This window comes from Penicillium malachiteum (genome assembly GCF_028827825.1).
Source record: "Penicillium malachiteum strain IBT 17515 chromosome Unknown utg000003l:1.0-4950554.0:1.0-4952489.0, whole genome shotgun sequence".
Classification (NCBI taxonomy): Eukaryota; Fungi; Ascomycota; class Eurotiomycetes; order Eurotiales; family Aspergillaceae; genus Penicillium; species Penicillium malachiteum.
Genome location: NW_026643096.1, coordinates 2975000 through 2995981, shown reverse-complemented (window position 1 = coordinate 2995981; position 20982 = coordinate 2975000). Strand labels below are relative to the sequence as shown.

Genomic DNA, 20982 nt, shown 5'->3' with positions numbered 1-20982 from the left:
GATTTCGATGGGCTTGGAGGGCTGTTTGATCGCTGTTTTAGAAGATCTTTAAGCATTGAAGCTTGCTTCTGCAGCTGAACCACAGTTCTAGGCGTTTTAGGTGTAAATTCACTAGATCTGCTGCCTGGCCTGCTGTTTGACGGTGTAGGTGTCCGTAGAGAAATATTCAATTTAGAAAGAACTCTTTCAGCATCAATTGGGACTAAACAAGTAGCTAAAAAGCTATTCTGGATAATAGTTGGTTGAAAAGCTTCAAGGCGGGCGCGTTGATAATCAGCTAAGAAATCAAGCTTGTCGATATGGTTATAGCCTGTACGCGCAAGGTCGCTTATAAAGCGACCATATGCATGTTTGAGGACTGCAAAACAACCAACATCTAGTGGCTGTAAAAGATGTGATGAATGTGCAGGCATACAGAGTGGGATAATATTGTTTTCAGTGCAGATTCGGTCAAATTGGGGTGTAAGATGGCTTCCATGGCCATCAAGAATCAATAGCCGAAAACGACCACGGACACGTGAATTTGTGGATGGGATGAATAGCTTTTGTAGCCAACGTAGACCAATCTCATCAGTAGTCCAGCCATTAGCTGAGACTTCAAATCGCCAGTCTTTTGGTAGGTTATCAAACCAACTAGCGATAGCAACCTTTCCCTTGAAAATCACACATGGTGGTAATGAATAGCCATCTACACAGATAGCTTCAATTACAGTCACCCATTCACGATTTCCAGGCTGTATAATAGCACGCCGACCATAATATTCTTCTCGTGTAACAACTGTCTGTGCTGAAATAAGATATTGCACAAGAAAGAATGAGAACTGGATACCACTTCAATTTTCGGCAGAGAACGAGCTCCAAACTACGATTCGGCAGCTGCTCAAAAAAGGCGCTAATTTCAGACCAAATAATAGTAAGCCGCCGCTGCACGAGGGCACCCGCCATGGGTATGAGCTGCGAATTGCAATGCGGCCGCTGCTCAAAAAAGAGGCTAAAGACTGGAAAAATTGTACGCCCCTGCACTGGGCTGCTAAGTACGGGCGCAAAGCAGTCACACGGCAGCTACTCGAGGAGGGTGCCGAAAAAGAGACTCAAGATTCAGATGGCTGGAGGCCGCTACACTGGGCCGTCGAGAACGGGCATGAAGAAGTTGTGCGCGAGCTGCTCGCCGCGGGGGCTGATAAGGAGGCTCAACCTAGGTATGACTGTACGTGGAGGCCGCTACACCGGGCCGTTGAGCGCGATCACAAGGCAATCGTGTGGGAACTACTCGCCGCAGGCGCCAATACGGAGGCTATGGACGGCTATTGCTGGACGCCACTAGCTAGAGCCGCCAGCGACGGGAACGAGGGGATGGTTCGAGAACTACTCGCCGGGGGCGCCGATAAGGAGGCTAGAGTGCACGGCATGACGCCGCTACTCTGGGCCGTTCAGGATGGGCACGAGGCAGTCGTGCGGAGGCTGCTCGCCGGAGGCGCCGATAAGGAAGCTAGAGCGTGTGACAAGACGCCGCTCCACTGGGCCGCCGAGCACGGGCACAAGGCGATCGCGCGGGAACTGATAGCCGCGGGAGCTGACAAGGAGGCTAAAACCTCGGGTGGCATGTTGCCACTATACTTGGCCACCGAGCGCGGACACGAGGCGGTCACGCACTTGCTTAACGTGGGCGCTGATTTCTAGCTGTTACGGACCCTGGTGGGATGTCAAAAATGGACATACGAGAGCCAACCAACTGGGACATGGAAAGAGGGTCATTGATCTGAAGGATCAGGACAGGATTGGACCAGAAATGATCACGGGATGATAACAACATCAAGCGTTGATAAGGGATCTGTTCAAAGAAGGAACGGAAGGACTGGATATATAAGGACGCTCATTCACCAGCATGTATTTAGTTCTTCGAAGTGGATGCCGAGCACATCACAGGATTATCCGTACATTTCTCTAATTTTGTTATCCATGTGCGAAATACTTGGAAAGCGAGGGAGACCGGATCCTACATTGCGAGGGGCACCTGAATCAACCAATTCCACCATGTGGCCTTTTGATGTTTAGATACACTCTTGTGTTACCTGGATTCTGACCATTCTGTCTGGGCAGTTTGATCACACGATGAATGTTAGACATTGGGAGGCCAGTTGGCTGATAAGCCGTCAGGTCATGTGATATTTGGCCTGATCTGCTGACAACTCATAATAAAAACATAAATTTTAATAGGACTAGTCACAATACCTAGTTTAATACAGTATTTTCATAATTCTAAAGCATAGCTAGCACTGGCTCTTTACATTAAATAGAATTTTCTTCTTGTTACCACCTATTCTAATAGTCAAGGGTAAATCTATATAATACAGCACAAGCGTTTCCCTCGGCAAGCTTTTTTTTATGTATTTTCTAGGAGCATCATCTTTTATATAAGAGAGAAAATAAAAAAGAAACAGCAGGCCAACCTTAATAAGCACCATTAAGTTGGTATTTATCTAAAATTCGAGTACTACCTAGTGAAATGGGAAACGTAGTGATGTGTAATCAAAATACACGTGCAGAAGGCACCGGGCGCATACTACCAACAGCACCTAATAAACAGCGGGCTGTATACTAGGTAGCAACCGGGAGGGTGCTATCAGAGAGGTGTAGGAGTGTGTGTTCTTCTCTATGGGCCGGTGGCCACTCTATAGGTGTAGTAGCATACAGGCGGGCGTACCGGGACATACGAGGTCACGTGCGCCCGGTAGTGGGATGCCATACATCCCCACTACACTAGGTACGGTAGGTCCTCTCACCCCGTTTTCACCTCTCTCACCCCCAGTCTCCAGCATTCTCACCTATATCACCCTTACTCACCCTAACACAAAACATAGTACTGTTTTAAGGCTGGGGGCTTCTTGAGAATTAAATGCGTTTAGTATGTGGCTAAACTACAGACAGTAGTGCTGTGGGTGCAGCCCGGGTGAGAATAGGGTGAGCGCCGCTTTAGCGCCGCGCGACTCGGGTGACTAAGGTGAGTGCGGAATAGACAGGGTGAGAATGGGGTAAGCCGGGGTGAGAATCATACTCTGTTTAGCGACAACTGCACTAACCCCTTTCAGCTAAGTGTTTTTAAATATTATTGGTCCAAAGCCTCCCCTTGAAACGATCGGTCTCTTGGCATCTGCATATAGGGACCGGGCTTGGGCCTAACTTTTGGGCCCTGCCCGCAACCTCGCCAGAAACAACCAAATCCCGCAAACCTCCGCAAACACCGAACCCCCCCTAGCAACAACATCATTGACATCCTAGCTTATGATGTCCCACGCCCTCGCTTCATGTTTTTCCTGTCGCCGCAGTAAGCGACGCTGTGACAAGAATCTACCCACATGTCAGCTTTGTATTCAAAAAGGGTTGAAGTGCAGCTATCCCCGCAGACGCGGCCAACGCTCCGCCTCGCCTACCCGCAGTGCACAGGGATCGGATTATGGCACAGTTCCTAATTCACCATACGCACCTGCTGTAGTGTACAGGAGTACCGGATCTCAGTATCAGTCTGCCTGTTCTCCTCCGTCTCCATTTGCTGTTACCACCGCCATTAGTTTCCTCGCGCCCGATATCTTCCGCGAGGCTCGATTAGAAATCCCTCGCCTGGATGTAAGCGTTCCGGACGAAGTTGCCTTTCACCTCGGCGATAATCACCAGGTTCGGGAGACAGCTTCCAAGTTTTTCCAGACAGCGTGGCTACCGATAGTCAGCCGGAAGCGTTATTTAGCTGCTATCCTCAATCCATTATCCCCATCCCGACGTCGGACGGCTTTACTAGCTCTGTGCATGAAGCTATGTTGCCTATCAGCAAATGACGACGAAAGCCCTAAAAAGGCCACATTATACGAATTAGTCAAGAAATTCTACTCGGATGTGGAGAGCACGCAGGAACTGTGTGTTGAAGTCTTACAGGCGGCCGTACTCATTGCTATTTTTGAGATTGGAGATGCGATCTACCCGGCCGCTTATTTGACCGTCGGAGTTTGTGCCCGATATGGTATCGCTATGGGTCTGGACAAGATCAACAAAGATCGTATGGGCGGACGCTATGGTCGTATGGCGTCCTGGATGGAGATTGAAGAGAGACGAAGGGCTTGGTGGGCTATCTTAACTTTGGATCGGTTCGTCAGTTCATATTTAATTTCCCTCCAGGGCTTTCACCTCCATTAAAAACATGGAAATTCGAGATCCCTGGCGATATATTCTGTTGACGCATTTCCAATACAGATTCTTGAACTTCGCAAATCCTTCTCGAGTCTTAGCAACCGAAGACCCCGCGTTCGAAGATTTTCTCCCCGTCGATGATGATAAGTTCTATGACGCGGTAAGACACATAATTCTTTATCTAAAACTTCCCAGCGTATAGAAACATTTTCTGACTTTGACCTACATCTAGACCACACAGCCGGATGAAGCAGTTCCCATGTGCCAGGGTTTCATATTCAAAATTGGTCATTTCGGCAGACTAGCTCAGGCAACGTATCTGATCAGCCAGGCCCTTGCTATGATCAGATCTCTTTCCGTAGTCTCCATCGCCCGCAATGAGAGTATTATATCACCAGAAACAACCCAACTATGTCGCACACTCGAAGCCTTGGTTCGTGCCAATGAAATGGAAATTACGGTCCGCAGGCTGGCATTTTGCTGTCAAAGCCTGGTTTCTTACAGGTAAGAAATCGGATTTATCTGAGCAAAAGAGAAAACACAACTCCTTACCCATTTTGGCAGCGGTGTCTTCCTCCTTCAAGACAGTTACTGGGCGCAGTTACAGGTACGATCTAAGGAAGAGCTGCAGCAGTATACATTTGTCGAGACCCATAATGCCATCAACACGCTTTGCCAAATTGCATCTGCTCTCCGACAGAAGTCTAATATGTTGGACTTGCAGAACGGCCAATGCACATTCTTTCTGGCGGGTGTTGCGTATCAAGGGGCTTCGGCAATCATGACTATGGGCAAAGGAACCCCCCTCGGCAGAAATGAAGGAAAGCATGACTTTGTTGAGATGGCTACTGCAGCATATACGAAACCGCTGGCCACTATCTGGTGAATTCTCCGAAAAGCAGCCTGAATTGATGAGTGTCTAATATCAAGATAGGAGTTTATGATAGCATTTTAGATGCGAAGGAGGCCCTGTTAGCAGCGGATGCGATATAAATACTACTGATATTGTGCCGCGCAAAGTGGTAGTGGAGATCAGGGGTATACCCGCTTAATATATGCCCAGGCGTATAGGTACTTGAATTGCTGTCGAATTACGAAAGACTAACTCTAGTATATTCTAGTTCATTCACATCCATATCCGCTCTATATGATATTTCTCGTAATACAATCGGCGGCTTAACTGAAAGACTATGTAGAATACTCCGCATGTCCGATAATTGTACCTTGGTTCCTGTCCCCGAGAAATGTGGGCCGTATAAGTGTGCCGTTACTTCTATATGTGAAAAGGTTTAGCTGATAATACTCTGAGAGGAATTCAGCGGATGTGTAAGCATGAAACAAGGGGCCACTGGTTCAGTTACTACGGCCACTCGATCCTCGGTGCTGAGACCGCAAATTAGATATTTTAAATCTCCGTTATAACATTTGAATCTTTTGTGATTAATAAATAAAGATGAAAATTTTTTGCTGAATGGCCAATTTTTGATTACTTTTACCCTCACTGGGGTCGTTTTAGGCTTACTATTCGTGATTATCGAACATTTTTCTCACTGATACGACTCGCGTTTCTCACCATCAACGGAATATACTTGTGGCAGTCGTTACTCCACGATACTATTTCTATAGTGCCACGATTTCTTACAAATCTTGATGATTATTATCGGTCTCGGATTGAAAAATGCGTCTTGGTCAGCCGACGGGAAATGCGGGTGTCATTGCGGGCTTGCGGGCTTGCGGGCTTTCTGCGATCTTTGCCTCGGATCTACCCCTTACGAATACCTGGCATTTTGTTCAATCACATCCATTATAAAAGATTCCACCTGCGTTCCATTCATCTCTCTTCATCATTAATTCAATTCCCCTCGATCTCCAGCTATGTCTCCACCAACTAAAAATCGATCTATCCTGATTACTGGGTATGTCAAGCCTAGTTTCTCCTTCTACAAATCCCCAGGCTTACTCTATGAAGATGCTCCCAAGGCGGGGCAGGAAATGCCTTGGCATTGGAATTTGCGGCCCAGGGTCTGAGAGTATTTGCAACTGCTCGTTCCCTCGAGTCGATGAGCAACCTTTCGCAGAGTGGAATTGAGACCCTCGTTTTGGATGTTACCGTTCCAGAAAGCATTCTAGCGTTGAAAGACGACATTACCAAACGCACCGGCGGGACTCTCGACATCTTATACAACAATGCTGGCTCCAGTAAGTTTTCTTATTATAAACCTGAATCCTTCCTGCGTTCGGCCTTTCGCGGTTTGCTAAATTCGGACCCAGTGTACGAGGCCCCCGCCATAGAGGCCGATCCCACGAAAGTGAAGAAAATGTTCGACACAAATGTATTCGGTCTATTCGATATAGTGACAGCTTTCACCCCTCTCCTGATCGCTGCTAAGGCCCGCAATCCGAATTCAAAACCAACAATCGTCAACGTTGCTTCGATACTGGCCCGGCTTCCGTTTCCCTTTGCGTCTGCATATAATGCGACAAAGGCCGCAGTATCCGCTTACTCTGATACATTGCGGCTTGAAATGGACCCTCTTGGCATTCGAGTCGTCACATTTTTTATGGGCGAAGTCTCTACCAAGCTTCGATCGGCAGACGGTATCAACTTCAGACCGGACAGTTTGTATGCCGACGCCGAGGTTAAGGTTAAGGAGAGGACCGAGCAAAGCGCGAAAGCCTCTATCACACCAGCCGCTTTGGCTAAGCAGGTTGTCCCTGACGTTCTCGGAACAAAGGAAGTCAGCTATATTTGGAAAGGGACAAATGCCTTCATTGTTTGGTTGCTCAATGCCATAGGGCCTCGAAAGGTTTTCGATTCGACTGTGATGGGGCCGGTGGGCTTTAGCGATAAGAATCAGGTGAAACGGATCTTTGAACGTGGACAGAGGATGTTTGCGTAGTTTTGACGGCAAAGAATATTGGATGGAGATTATATAGAAATAATTTACTTGAGTTCTTAATGCACTGTTGATTGATTTCGCTGGTTGCTTTATCTATGGGGCTAAGCTAACCTTCCTGTGAAGTTGGTGAGCTCATTATGAATATAAAGAGAGAGAAATGCGTGTAGTGCAGTGCTTATACCTATGTAGAGGGCGTAATATAGATAGCACTTGAGATTGTGTGATTGATAGATTCATATATAATTGATTAACAGTGATATAGCTATGAGAAGTGGCGAGAGAGGTGATCACAGAGGAAATATGTCGATAGTGGCCAGGGAGAACGAAATTATCTGGAATTAGTATCAAAATGCATATATTGATTAATCATAGTTGCGGGTACGTTATTGATGATATTCTACCTAGTGTTGTGGGGAGGAGTCCTGATTAACTCGAACTATTATTATGAAGGAGAGAATATGTTTTATTTCTCTTTATAGTTACTTGCAGATATTTTACCATTTTATCCGCTCCTTTGTGAACTTGACAGAATCGAGATCTCTAGATCCATGCACGAACTTTGTTTAAGTTGTATCCTCTGTCCTCAGCTGAATCGACCTTCGCGCCCGTGAGCGTGATGCCAACGAGCGCTCACCTTGTTCATGGTAGTTACAAATGAAGGGTATGACACACAGTTCGGAGCACGAAACTCCGTTTGAACCATCAAACACGACGTAGTATAACTATAAGCTTTAGTTACTTGAATGACTCTATCCATGGATGTAATGACCACAGAGTTACTCGCTGGTCACCCCGCCCTTTCTCAGCTCATGAAGATCTTTCAAGACAGACTGAGGGCGACCATCATAATTCTTCAATCTCATCCATGCCTCCAAACTAGGAATACGAGAGCCGTGAATACGATCAAGGAACTCCATGCTGCGGGTAGCTCCTTTTCCCTCGCCCCAATAACGCCACCAGGCCGCAAAATTCTCACGCCAGGTCATGAATGACTCGTCGCGAGGCGCATCGGTTTTGACGGCCCAGTTTGAATAGGCTCCTGGGTACGGCTCTGCCTTGGCTAGATACTCCTCCAGAGGCAGAACTCTGTGTATACCCTGCTTCCCAGTCACCTTGGTAAATATGGCCACAATCTCAGCGAAGCTGACTTGATCTGTCGCAACCTCGAGATCGAGCCCAGCGGACTCAGAGGGGTTGTCAAATATCCATAAGCTGTAGGCGCCAACATCATCGAGAGCAATGAGTGGGATTTTACCACCCGCTACTCGGGAACCGTTCATTAGTCAATTCGTAAATATTAAATGAGACAAGTGGGAAACTCACCAGCAGGATTTTCCCAGACAAATGACCCATCGGCTTGTTCCTCAGGAACAAACATTCCATCAAAGAGCATATCCATATACGGTCCCGTGGTCAAAAGTGAAGTCTTCATGGTGGATTGTCCATGACTCAAAATCAGATCGCCGACACGACCCTTGGCATCGTTATGTCCCCAGTGGTACTTCTCGTCCCACCCAGCCTTTCGGAAGGCGTAGTCAGAGTTTGCAAAAATGTAATGCTTGACACCCTGGTGACGAGCAATTTCATATGCCCGGACACCGTAGAATAGTTCGCTCTTTTCTCCGATTGTAAATCCATCTAGGTTGACCCATGCTCCGTAGACACCAGTGAACGCAGTGTGAAGGTCCTTCTGGTTATCCTGTGAACCCTGCAAGAGTGTCACGTTCGGTAGAGCACCTAGTTTGGTAGCTTGATTTGAAGATGGGTTTCGAGTCAGAATTCGAACACTGTAGCGACCACTCGCGGCGAGTGCTACAAGGCCGTTAGAGGACGAAGAGAGCTAGACTATGCAGGTGGAGAACGTACCCTTGACGACAGAACTACCCTGTGCACCGGTTCCTCCAATAACGAGGATCAATTTCTGGTTTTCCATGTTGGGAGTTGAAGATCTTGTCAAATTCAAGTGAATAAGAATGTATGTATTTAGTATGCCTTCTCCCTTTATGAACGGGCTTCCGAGCTACCTTATATAGCATGCTCACTTGCAGACCACATTGTCGAGTTGTGCTTTACCTCTGAGTCGGAGGTAGGTAGCAGCGGAGTGATTAATAATCTCCAATGGCTTTCCCCCGATGATGACTGCATGTGCACTAGCAGCTCTGAAATAATCATAGACTAATTTCTTTGTAACATATTAGCAGCTATTCTAGGTCGCAGACCGCAGAACCGGACAATGCAGGGAATTTGAGTATTCTAGATACTAAATTAATACTTCAAAATACCAATATCCTAAATGATACTGTACCCAAGAGTGTATAGACTATATACCGTGGCTCATAGTAGTCCATAGGTGATACCAAATCAAGATCTAGAAAAAAAGAATTTAAAAAAAAAAAAAATTTTAATTTTTTTTTATTTTTTCTTTCTTTTTTATTTTACTCATATAAGGAATCGAATCTATGACTTGTATATTTTATTATTACCTTACAAGTTTAGTCTTACCACTACACTATCTAGGTATTTAATCTATAAAGATTCAAATTCTCATATATAAAGATATCTTAAGATAATCTCCATTAATATCTATAAAGATACTCATTTATACTAGATAATACCAAAAAATACTAGATAATACTGAGTAATACAGCCAAAGAAAAATTTAGTATAAGAATCTCATTATATATATTTCAGCAAGACACCTACAGACTACATACCTAGGTGGTCCTTCTAAAATTTAACAATATAATTGATACGGTATCTTCCCTGATACCTGTATCTTGAAATAAAATTTCGAAAGACTTATAAAGCTTAGATACCCAGAAAATACTATAATAAAATTAGAAAATACTTATCTTTATTGAAATATTAAAAAATACGGTATCTCAAAAAGATAGATTCCCTCCATTGGACGAGCGCGGACTTTCGTTATTGTAGAGACTTAACCTAAGTGCTATCGCTATAGGGACGGATTGTTTAGCATCTGGAATATTTGTGGTGACAAATACGGCCTCAATTGCCCGTTAGCATGGCGCCTCTGAACTAGGGATCTTTAAAGTATCGGTTAACTGGCCCGGGCTTGCGGGGATTTGCGGAATTCGCGTGGGATTGCGGTCAATTGCGGTACTGCGGGAATTTCGGTATGCACTATGCAAGCCCGCGTCCGCGTCGCTCCATGAGCACCAATCAGAGTAGTCACCAAACATTTGAGGTTGGAAAGCAAAAAGTGAGAAATTTTTCTGATTACTGTATCCAAAATACAGAATTCTTATAGTAAGAATTTATGTGCTCTGGAGAAGGTTACAAGAATACCCAGTCAGCCGTACTCTGTAAAAGAAAATTCAATCTACTACATCGAGTACTCCATAGTTTGAAGGGTCCCTACTGTCAAAAGCACCCACCCAAGTCATCGAAAATATGTCCAACTTGAAGCTTATAGTCGTCACTGGCGCAACCGGCATGCAAGGTTCGGGCGTCATCGACGCCCTCGCCTCGAACCCCGACTGGAAAATCCGTGGTCTTACCCGAAATACCAACAGCGAAAAGGCCAAAGCCCTCATGGATCGTGGCATCGAGATGGTAGCCGCCAACATGGATGATGAAGATAGTCTTTCTAATGCCTTCATTGGTGCCAACGCCATCTTCGCAGTTACAGATTTCTATGAGCCATTTGCGACAGAGATCGGCCCCGAGAAGGCCATGCAAATCGAGTACGAACGAGGCGTGAAGTTGGCCCGTGCAGCTGCTAAAACAACAACTCTGGAATTCTATTTCTGGAGTACGTTACCAGCTGCAAGCGACTTGACGAACGGCGAGGTGAAAGTTCCGCATTTCGATGCCAAAGGGGCTATCGATGCATATATCAAGAATGACTCTGTCTTGAACGCAAAGACAATCTTTCTTTTGACGGGGTTCTATGCGTCTAATTTTGGCTACCCGCCTTTTACCCCCATTTACTCGGTATGGATTCTCCTTCTCTTCTAATCTGCCGAACTTGCCTGCTAACTAAAAATTTAAAATAACAGAAGCCTGCTGGACAATATATTCTTGCCCTCCCAGCACGGTCCTCGTCTTATCTTCCCTCACTGGGCTCAGTGAGTAACATTGGCATCACCGTCAGCGGTCTTCTGCAACACCCATATCCGAAGGCCGCAGGTAGTCCAGAGGGAGGTAGATATGTTCACGTCACGACGGGAAAATACCAACTTCAAGATTATTTCTCGAAATGGGCAATGATAGCTGGAAAAGGCAAGATTCAGGTTCTATCAATTCCTTTCGAGCAATTTGAAGGGCTTCACGGTATGTGGGGAACTGAGTTGGGTCTTATGGTGAAGTTTTGGGAAGTAGCTGGCCCCCCAAAGATGTGGGGAACTGTCGGAGATCGTGATGTTATGGTTGATTCTCGTGAACTCGAAAACGTCAAAGACAGATTGGTCAGTGCCGAGGAGATCTGGAGTCAGGTTGATTGGAGCCAGTTTTAGAAACCCTGTTATAAAACACGGGGAAGAAATCTGGCTTCCTAGTCAAACTGAATAGCAAATTTGTTCCGCCACTCCTCTCCATACTTGCGGATCAAAAAGAACATCCCTCCCAATCCGAGTGAAATGAACGCAAGAAGAGTATTTCCCCATCCATACCCAAGTCTGTCATACAACGGAATTCCAACGAGTGGTAGTAGCGCAGCTGACATGCTTCGCAAGATGTTCCCGGCAGCGATAGCACTAGCTGCATACTTGGTGTATGCATCGATCATGTACACGTTGAATAGAATCTTTCACAATCAGAATTTGAGTCTTCTGGGTTCGGAATGCAACTAAAAAACGTAAACATGACACCAACCCCAACTAAACCCGTTGCGACAATAGGAACGACGGAATCGACCCGCTTTTCGGCTGTCCACCCATAGAATATGAGGCCGGCGGGAATTGCTATGGCCCATATATCAAGGAGTCTAATCGATATCTTTAGTTCCTCAGTTTAGTACAGAGTTTAAAAATTGATTCAGAATTTCAGCTCACTCTGGCTTTGCTTCTCCATGTTACTTGGTAAGGCGCGCGTGGGTTGCATCATTTGCATAGCTGTCAATGCTCAACGAAATAAGGAACCCAATTGCCAGTCCCAGATATACCAGGCCAAGCCTTGCCTGGCTGAAATTGTATTGTCCCTCAAAGAAATCTGAGAATATGGAAAAGAGAAGGTAGGTGAAACCGTATACAACGGCATTGTATGTCGCCAACGCTGTGACTACCGGAGAGAATAGTAACATCTTAATAGGGCGACTGAGTGCCTATTGTAGAGCAACCTTTGCTGGGCGTTTCCGAGCGCCCTTGGCGTAAAGAGCTGGGTTCCCCGTCTCTTTGCGCAGCCTCTTTGCCTTACACTCGAGAAGAACGGGCTCATATGTCTCGCGGTATGTAAGGGCGCAAATAACTCCCGTGGTGCCATTCTGGCCGAGTCAATGATTCGGAACATTAAGCAAAGTGAATGCAAGATAGACTCACAAGAATTAACAGCAACCAAAAGACCCATCGCCATCCGGCTGCTGCTGCCAAAAGGCTACCGGCAATCGGGCCAACAGCAGGTCCCAGCAGGAAACCAACTGAATACATTGACATGGCGAAGCCTCTTCGGTGGATAGGTATAAGGTCTGAAATCATTCCGCCGGCATTATTCATGGAGCAGGACGCAGAGCATCTTTGCAAAGCATAATCACCAATCCAGGTAGAGACGGTGCGAGGGCACGTCCGAGCGAGAATTCGCTGAATCCAATATTTGCACCGTTGTAGATCACTCGACGACCAACAAGTTCGGACATGGGACCCATCAGGATAGGGCCGACACCTGTTCCTAGAAGCTACCAGTATTAATCCATTAGCCCTTTTCAAACATACTGGTTTTGCTAAAGCACAAACCTCGATTGTAACTGCTAAAACTCCAATCTCCTGATTCGTCGAGTTGAACTCTTTCAGGATCTGGGGAATGGCCGGAGCAATTGCGGACGAGGCTATTGATCTAGGAGAGTTTTAATTCAAAACCTATGCAAAGAGCGCGGTATACCTCTACTCACGTCAAGACACAACACAGGTGATGACACCGACAAGCATTGACCGTCGCCAAGTCGGCCAATTGCGTGGGTTTTTAGGATCGTCGGGGCCATCCCAATCCACCTCGTTAGGATTGGAAGATTTCTCATTTTCTCCATCCGTGGTAGACATAGCGGTGTTGTGTTCGACGTCGACTGTCTGATCACTCTTCGTGCTCGTAAATTTTGCATTTGTTGTAGGGTGCTCGATTGTGGCCTTTAAATTGTTCTATTGCGGGCCGCATTGCCACAAAAGCCACGATATACTACCTGGCGCTGGCCTTGGACTTCATCTTTTTTTTTTCGTCCTCCATTGTTAATATTCTTGACAGCTACTGAGCTGCAGGAATTCAGCGTGCATAGTCTCCTTCATTTATTTCGTGCTTTGTCAACAGGGGGTTCGTCGTCGATGTCCGGGAAATTCAAGCCAAGTATTACCCAAAAGGGTAATGAATTTCCCGAAATGGCCAGCAATCAATCAAATCGTATCTTGGCGGTCGATGTGGGGGATGGGATCAAACAAGATGGTGGTAGATGGTATCTAGGAGAGAGAGAAATAGACAGCAACAGCAAAATATAACAAGCGCACCGGGGTCGTAGGTGCCTAAGGCATGTCTGAACAGGACATCTGGACGATCCTGTATCTGCACATATGAATATTTTAAACTGAGTACTTCCGTATTCTGTTTCTTCAAGTATGTCATCTGTACAAATATTCAAGTCGATTGATCTATTGAAAGGAAGTACTTATTCTCACATCGTGATGCCTTTCAGCAACCTAATTTCAATGCACATGTGGTACTTAGCTCAGTCTTCAGAATCTTCCCAGTGGCGTTTACGGGTAATTTATATGGGACTCCTGCTTGTTCTCCCGTCCAAAAAACACGATCAGGAATTTTATGGCTGGTAACTCGGCTCCTTAGCCAAATTTCGATGTCTTTGGTGTCAAGTTCATCTCGATTTTCTCCCCCTCGCTGAATATACGCGGTGATGGTCTCGCCAGACCCAACCATCTTTAGGCAAAGGATTCTTAAAATCAGCGTGAGACTATTACCTGTTAGTTAGTCCTGAGGTCATTCCCTGCAAAATGCCGAACCTATTACCTGCGTGTGCGTCGCGTCGGGATATTCATTACTTGTTTAGGCAAGTACCGGGATATTCATGCCAAACTCCTCATGGCAATTAATGCTGTCGGGATTACCAGGAATGGCTACAGCTAGACCTCTAGGTCTATGTCAGTGATGGCCCCAGGTTTACAATGAAATAAACATCAGTCATGGAGTGTCACACTGCGGAGTAGATCTATATATCGATACCTTTTACAACTTGAATCTTTAACCAATCTGAAGTCTATCATCCCCAGTAACTCAATACTACATCTCCGGTCCCAAAATACCAGTCACAGTGCTTTCCCAAGCGGTGAATAACGTCTACGATGTGCGTGATGGTACAGTTGATGCCTCGCCATTTAAAGATTGTTCTTGCTAATCTCGGAGTAGGCTCTGATCCTTCAAGAAGATGCCTCCAACTTTTCAGGAGATGATGGCACCTTCGATCTCGGGGAACTCTATAACGGCCCAGACCCTAGCGACTGACGCGCAGGCCCAAGGGATTTTTCTCCTAGCGGAGCAAATTTTCTTACACGTCACTCTAGAAGTGATGGCACAATACATCTGCAAGCGGTATCCAAAAAAGTCCATGCCCAATATGGCAATCTAAACTAAATGCCCCAGTATTTCCGCCGAGGGATACCAAGCGTCCCGTTGAGTTTGAATCGGTCCCCATACTTCCAATAAAGACTTCAACCTTTTCATCCAAATCGCTATAAGCAATCACGATAGACGCGCTCTTGGATACTAGAGAAAAGTCGCAGGCTTTCCAGAACGCAAATTTGAATTTCTAGTGCGGCCAACTCACCTAACTGAACATAATTACGACAACTGTGCCCCCGAAACAAGTGATGACAGACATCGGGAGTGGATGGAGAGCTCGGGCACAATATCCCCTCCCAGTGCCCGGTTAGGGTAGTGTACCCGTGGACCTGGCAGGAATATATTCGAGAGAAGCTTCCAACTTGAAGTTGTTCTATTCATATATATGACTGTCTCCAGGGCTGCCGTCCACAAGTGTGCACATGCACATGTGTGGCTTGCCAGTGGGCCCCAGGCTTTTGTACTATTATCTAGGAAGCGGGAAAGATACCCCCATACATCTTGAACGTAACATTGAAGAGTCACTGTGATCAATATTACTCCGAGTCCTGAAAGGTCAAAGGAAGCGGGGAGATAATACCCCGGGTTACTTCAAGTTCTGCCTCATTCCTCTGGCACTTGAGGCTTGCACATTTAGTCCAATTGAAGCGCATCATCCTTGAGACTTTCCTTTCATATGTAGCATGCAACATAATATGACTGCTAGTATGTACAGCGGCTAAAGCGGCCTAGCTTGATTGGGCCAAAGGCCACCTAGGCACCTGGGCAGGTGAGGACTTGATGATTGGCAAATGGGAGGGCTATGTAAAAGACAAATACATAATAACATTTGAATGCATAGAGATTTGATAAGGGGGATCAGTTCCCCTCTATCTTCTATCACACAGCCAAAAGAGGGGTAGCTACAAGGATTATTTCTCAGCCGTGTTCTTAGGGCCTAGTATTTTCTTTGTTCTCAATTGCCAAGGATACCGCGCATTTTGGTGGCCCTCCACCTTCCTTTTTTTTTCCCGAAAACCTTACTCATTCTCATGAGAGCAAGAATCAAGCAAAAAAAGAAAGAAAAAAGACATATTGGGAGCATATTGAAAAATCGATCTGCTCAGTGGTGTTAAGCACGGCTTTGTTCTGTGCCTCAAGCGCTTGGTGAGCTTGGCTCCACGGCCCGCTCCACGGTCCATATCCAAGAAGTTCTGATCGCCAAACTCCACCTCCAGGGCTGGGTACTAACGCGTCGTTTTAATTACCCGACTTGGTAAAATTTGACAGACCTACGAAGAAATCCTTGCCAATTTGTCGCTAGGAAGTCTCAGGGCCATGCCACTCAGCACTCTCAACATGAAAAATCCTATCAAATGACAAAAGGATTCCGCTAGTACCTCGTTTACATGCACAGCGCGGGTCAGTGTGACCATGAGGCTGTAAGCGAGCAGTGAAACCATCTTGTTTTGGCCGTCATGTTAATCACTCGGAAGACCAGCCGGCCTCCGATTCAGCCACGCACTTATTGGGTAATTGCACGCGATGATGCGTGTGGAGTCAAACATTTGAAGAGCATGAGTCATGACTATATTGCAGTAGGCCTAGAATAGGCACTGGCAGCTAATCAACATTTGAATGCTCAGATGAGACTCCCGAGGCACATACAGAAGGTGGTGCCTTCACCCGTTCTTATTTTGATTGATTCGGACGGCTGACACAGATTGGAACGCCAGCTGCACTAACTCAATTTCATTTTTCTGTCGTCTTATCAGTGGGGGTGGGGGTACTTTGGCATTTCTACCATCAAGCCGAAGTTTTACGCGCGGGCTTTAGGTCTTCACCTGGCTACTATGTGCCAACACAACAATTGACTACGGGTCTCAAAGACGAGATACTGCGGAAAAGAACCTTAATAGTCTTGAATTTGTGGGATTACTTGAAATTCATCTGGGAGGTGCAACAGTCGCAAGCAGGACCTGATATAACTCGCAGAATTAGAAAGAGTATACATACAACTGTGTTTTACCAGTCTCTTCGCTGAAATTGACATCTCCACGGCCGTGCAAGCTAGAGTCCAGCTTTCATTGATGTTCACATTTGATTGAACAAACCCACGCTACGCAGGGCATTGCTAGTTAGATGCAGGATCAATCTTCTATTTGTAACAGCTGATTTGATACTTTCTTTGTCAGTCTGCTATAGTTATTTTACTTTTTATGACTTGTTTTCTCCCTACCCTTTCAAATGTTCAAACCTCCCTTACTATCTAGATCTTCAACCTGAAAATACTACTTGTTTCTCTTTTAATCTGCATAAAGTCCACTAAAGTTTTTGTATCAAAAATAAAAACATTAGCTCCATACACCGTACAGGCGTCCTATCCGGAAGATATCATGAAAAGAATAAAAGAATCCGCATTGATCCCATTGGAGTCCCTCTGGCTCTCGCATGGAGCTAATGTAGGGTAAGTCACAAGTGAAGAGGTAAGCCCGGGCGCCATCCTGGCGGCAAAGAAAGTCCAAACCTTAACAGTCAACTAGAATGATCATTGACGTCTATACTAGGCCCCCCCATGCAGCTACTAGTAGTCCCAGGCACTAACAAAGCCATGTATCTTATATACGTGAAAGATACAACCATCAAATGATTGTGACCACCTGCAGGTGTTACTGCCCCAGCCGTCACAGTAGATCTTGAATCAGATATCTACTAAGGTATTGGAAGGGGGGTTATCCTTCGTACTCTCTTCAGGTTTCGCCTTCTACTCCTCACTTTGCTGTTTTGCAAACGTTTCATGCCAGTGGCTTCAACGTTGTGGAAAAATGATAACCAACACTACAGAGCCCTGGGGTCCTTCTCCTGAGTCCTACACTGTAAGGAAAGATGGTTTGATTCCATGGTCCTTTACGGCGCCCGCTGTACTGATCGGCGCCTACTGTCTTTCATTTGCTTGGACCAGCATCTTTGGCTACAAGTTCCCCGTGGTTGGTGTAAAATCACTGTGGGAGCCGATCATGATGTCCAACTTCAGGTTCTTCCGTAGTGGAGGAACGGTTTTGCAGGAGGGATATCGCGCTGTGAGTGAACTCTTTGGAACCCAGGTGACTGGATTTAGACTCATCAGAATGGCAGTTTCGGGACAAAATTTTCCAATTTCGCCGCGCTGGAACCTACATGCTGGTGCTGCCTCCGAAATATGTCGACGAAATACGCAAGTTGCCACATCATGTTGCCAGCCCGACTGTAGCGCACGTTCAAAACTTGATGGGTTCTTCGACAAATATGGACATCATTTTGCACTATAACTTGCACTTCCGCACAATCCAGCGTAAACTAACACCAAATCTAAATTCTCTCCTGCAGCCAATGCAGGATGAGCTCAACTTTGCCATTGAGCATGGGCTAACAAAGTCTGAGGGTTAGTGCCAGTGCTTGATGGATGAGCTCCCTTTATATGATAAATGCTGAATGTTGAGAATAATCTAGATAATCTGGTCTTAATCAAGCCTCACCATATAATTGCAGACGTTGTAGCCCGTGTTAGTGCTAGGATCTTTGTTGGAAAGCCAATTTGTCGCAACCCAGAGTGGTTGGAGGTCTCGACCCAATTTACTGAGAATGGTATGACCTGCCTGAAAGTTACATTTTGTGAATTTTAAAAATACTGAGATTCTACTAGTCTTCATCTCTTTGGTCTTTCTTCGATTATTTCCAATGTGGACTCATGGGCTTCTGAACTGGCTCATGCCTTCTTCATACAAGGGCTCAGCATATCTCAGGAAGGCAAAGAAGCTAATTGTTCCGGAAATTAATCGTCGTCGTGGGACGAATTCTCAGGGCATCAAGGAGCCAGGGGAGGATGAACCTGACTTCCTATCGTGGATGATGGAGATTGCGACTCCACAAGAGAGTGATCCCGCAACCTTGGCCCATCTCGAGGTCGTGATGTCACTCGCCTCTAATACCTCACAGATAAACACAGTCCAAGTACTATATGATCTGCTTGCGCATCCGGAATATCTTGAGCCAATTCGGGAAGAGATTCGTTCGGTGGTCCACGAAGTGGGCCCTTGGATGTCTTGGGAGCAACCCGCCTTCTCCAAGCTCCGGAAGCTGGATTCTTTCATGCGTGAATCCCAGAGATTCAATCCTCCAACTCTCCTAGCCATGCTTCGTGTGCTTCTTGAAGAGGCGGTATTGTCGGACGGTATGGTTTTGCCGAAGGGGGCCCATATCGGTATGGCAGTCAACGCTATTCAGAATGACCCCGAAGTCACCCCTGAGCCCGAGATCTTCGATGGCCTCCGGTATTACAAGCTCCGTCAGCGTGAGGGGGAATCCAATCTTCACCAGTTCTCTTCCACCCAGGACCGAATCCTGAACTTTGGACACGGCGCACACGCATGCCCCGGGCGCTTCTTTGCCAGTCTTGAGATCAAGGTCATTCTTGTCCGTCTACTGATGGACTTTGAATTTAAACTTAAGCCTGGGAGCCAGCGCCCTGAGAATCTACGCGCACATGAATTTATCTACCCTAATCCCGACGCGGAAATTCTAATGTGCCGGCGTCCCGTCTCTGAGAGACTGGAGATGTAAGGAGGAAGTGGGAACTAGTTTATGGCGTGGTTGGAATTGTGAAGGCTACAACTTGATGAATATACCAACTTGAAATGGGGTTGCAGTGGAATTTGGAGTGGGAGGGCTGTTCAACATTCGAATCATGTTGGGTACTAGAAATTCCGAGTCTAGAATTGCAGGCGCCGGTGGGTCGACTTCTGTTCCTCCCGCCCTGCGCTTACTATAAGATGGCCAGCTTTCACATAGTTCTATAATACACTCTTTTCTCCCCTTCTCTTCCAGTCGGACCCTAGAGTCAGTGCTTGGTCTCGCATAGGTTAGATCCGGTGTGGTTTGAGTCCATTGTAGATGGATCGACTCGCGCACCTTAATTGTACTGCTGAGAGCGTTCCCCTCTTCACCAGGTACGAATAGCCACATGTGCACGATTTCAAGTGCCCGTACCAGGTATTGTTTTTTCTATTACCAAATGAGGTGTGTTCGTTTGTGGATTTTGCTGATAGCAATAATGGCCCCTGTTTACGGGGACGGGATTTTAATTGAAGGGCGTCCAAAAATTCTCCATGGGTGCTGGTTTGGCTGAATAGAGCGGCGATCCGCCAACGTCCGAATGGTGGGCGCTAGGTGACCATCAACTTAGAAATGCTGTTGTATGTTTTTTTCTTCTTTTTTTCTGCTTTCTGCTCTCGCTGATTGATTGGATCGTGAGGGAGGAAATGATGGATGATGAGAGAAGGAAGATGTGTTACTGAGTGGTGTGTGAAGTGAGGAAGGCTGTGTGTTGAGTTGAGGACTATAGAACAGACCCCGGGCCACCTTGTGGTCAATAAATCGCTAGAAAAACCAGCAATAGGAGCTAGAGACTGCTTCTCCGTGTAAATCAACGTATTAAGGGGGATGTGAAGCATTGACGCAGATTTTTCCACATTCCTGTACGGAGCATCCAAGTACATAATGGAGAGCAGTTCTGGAGATAAGTGGCTTGTTTCAGCTTTCAGCTGGACTTTTGTCACGGAAAAAGCGGTCCCATCCATGTCAAGGAAGAGAAAACATGTGTACTTTGTACGGAGTATGGAGCACCTAACTATGCTAAGAAGTACGTATTGCGTAGTTGGTCGCCGTAGTTCCTGCAGTACTTTGCAGGACAGAGACTGAAAAATCCGAATACCAATCCAAGATCACAATTCTGGACTCGAAGACAATTGTTCGATCGCAAGAGAGGCCTCAACCAACAGAATGCCGCTTACGGGGACGAAGACCTGCCGTGGCGTAGATTCCGTGTTTTCATTTTCTGAGGCCAATAGTTGCCCTGCCGATCTCACTATCACTAGGGCATGGCTTCTGAGTTGTTCACCCCTAAAAGGATTGATTATTTTGGATGTACTGATGTTGTGGTAACGTCCAATGGAGTTGAATTGGGTGGAACCAACCTCGTCAACCGATATGCTCCCAATACATTTTTTTGTTTTTTCATATAAAAGCCAGCATGGACGGCTCCAGTTTTGAGGGGCACAGGGGCAAAACTCATTGTCAATAAACCAAAGCGCACAAA

The 20982-nt window shown here is 46.2% G+C and overlaps 9 protein-coding genes across 9 annotated transcripts; 5 read left to right on the top strand and 4 right to left on the bottom strand.

Moving 5' to 3' along the window:
• Positions 1–966: 966 nt before the first annotated feature.
• On the top strand, positions 967–1680 carry N7483_007466 (ankyrin repeat domain-containing protein; the record flags this gene model as incomplete). Its single annotated transcript, XM_057090903.1, has 1 exon — positions 967–1680. One exon carries the CDS (start codon positions 967–969, stop codon positions 1678–1680), a length of 714 nt encoding a protein of 237 aa, XP_056945644.1.
• Positions 1681–3285: 1605 nt separating this feature from the next.
• On the top strand, positions 3286–5065 carry N7483_007465 (Zn(II)2Cys6 transcription factor; the record flags this gene model as incomplete). Its single annotated transcript, XM_057090902.1, has 4 exons — positions 3286–4136; positions 4243–4339; positions 4412–4683; positions 4744–5065. 4 exons carry the CDS (start codon positions 3286–3288, stop codon positions 5063–5065), a joined length of 1542 nt encoding a protein of 513 aa, XP_056945643.1.
• Positions 5066–6054: 989 nt separating this feature from the next.
• Positions 6055–7079, top strand: N7483_007464 (short-chain dehydrogenases/reductase; the record flags this gene model as incomplete). The annotated part of the gene is made up of 2 exons (XM_057090901.1): positions 6055–6095; positions 6149–7079. 2 exons carry the CDS (start codon positions 6055–6057, stop codon positions 7077–7079), a joined length of 972 nt encoding a protein of 323 aa, XP_056945642.1.
• A 776-nt stretch (positions 7080–7855) lies between these two features.
• On the bottom strand, positions 7856–9012 carry N7483_007463 (NmrA/HSCARG family protein; the record flags this gene model as incomplete). The annotated part of the gene is made up of 3 exons (XM_057090900.1): positions 7856–8340; positions 8403–8891; positions 8946–9012. The coding sequence occupies 3 exons, from the start codon at positions 9010–9012 to the stop codon at positions 7856–7858; spliced, it is 1041 nt and encodes a 346-aa protein (XP_056945641.1).
• A 1481-nt stretch (positions 9013–10493) lies between these two features.
• N7483_007462 (uncharacterized protein) lies at positions 10494–11557 on the top strand (the record flags this gene model as incomplete). Its single annotated transcript, XM_057090899.1, has 2 exons — positions 10494–11036; positions 11102–11557. 2 exons carry the CDS (start codon positions 10494–10496, stop codon positions 11555–11557), a joined length of 999 nt encoding a protein of 332 aa, XP_056945640.1.
• Positions 11558–11595: 38 nt separating this feature from the next.
• N7483_007461 (uncharacterized protein) lies at positions 11596–12342 on the bottom strand (the record flags this gene model as incomplete). Its single annotated transcript, XM_057090898.1, has 3 exons — positions 11596–11847; positions 11916–12027; positions 12119–12342. 3 exons carry the CDS (start codon positions 12340–12342, stop codon positions 11596–11598), a joined length of 588 nt encoding a protein of 195 aa, XP_056945639.1.
• Positions 12343–12363: 21 nt separating this feature from the next.
• Positions 12364–12733, bottom strand: N7483_007460 (uncharacterized protein; the record flags this gene model as incomplete). The annotated part of the gene is made up of 2 exons (XM_057090897.1): positions 12364–12522; positions 12578–12733. 2 exons carry the CDS (start codon positions 12731–12733, stop codon positions 12364–12366), a joined length of 315 nt encoding a protein of 104 aa, XP_056945638.1.
• A 14-nt stretch (positions 12734–12747) lies between these two features.
• On the bottom strand, positions 12748–13291 carry N7483_007459 (uncharacterized protein; the record flags this gene model as incomplete). Its single annotated transcript, XM_057090896.1, has 3 exons — positions 12748–12930; positions 12989–13088; positions 13152–13291. 3 exons carry the CDS (start codon positions 13289–13291, stop codon positions 12748–12750), a joined length of 423 nt encoding a protein of 140 aa, XP_056945637.1.
• Positions 13292–17674: 4383 nt separating this feature from the next.
• N7483_007458 (cytochrome P450) lies at positions 17675–19448 on the top strand (the record flags this gene model as incomplete). The annotated part of the gene is made up of 4 exons (XM_057090895.1): positions 17675–17929; positions 17985–18270; positions 18339–18473; positions 18532–19448. The coding sequence occupies 4 exons, from the start codon at positions 17675–17677 to the stop codon at positions 19446–19448; spliced, it is 1593 nt and encodes a 530-aa protein (XP_056945636.1).
• Positions 19449–20982: the final 1534 nt, after the last annotated feature.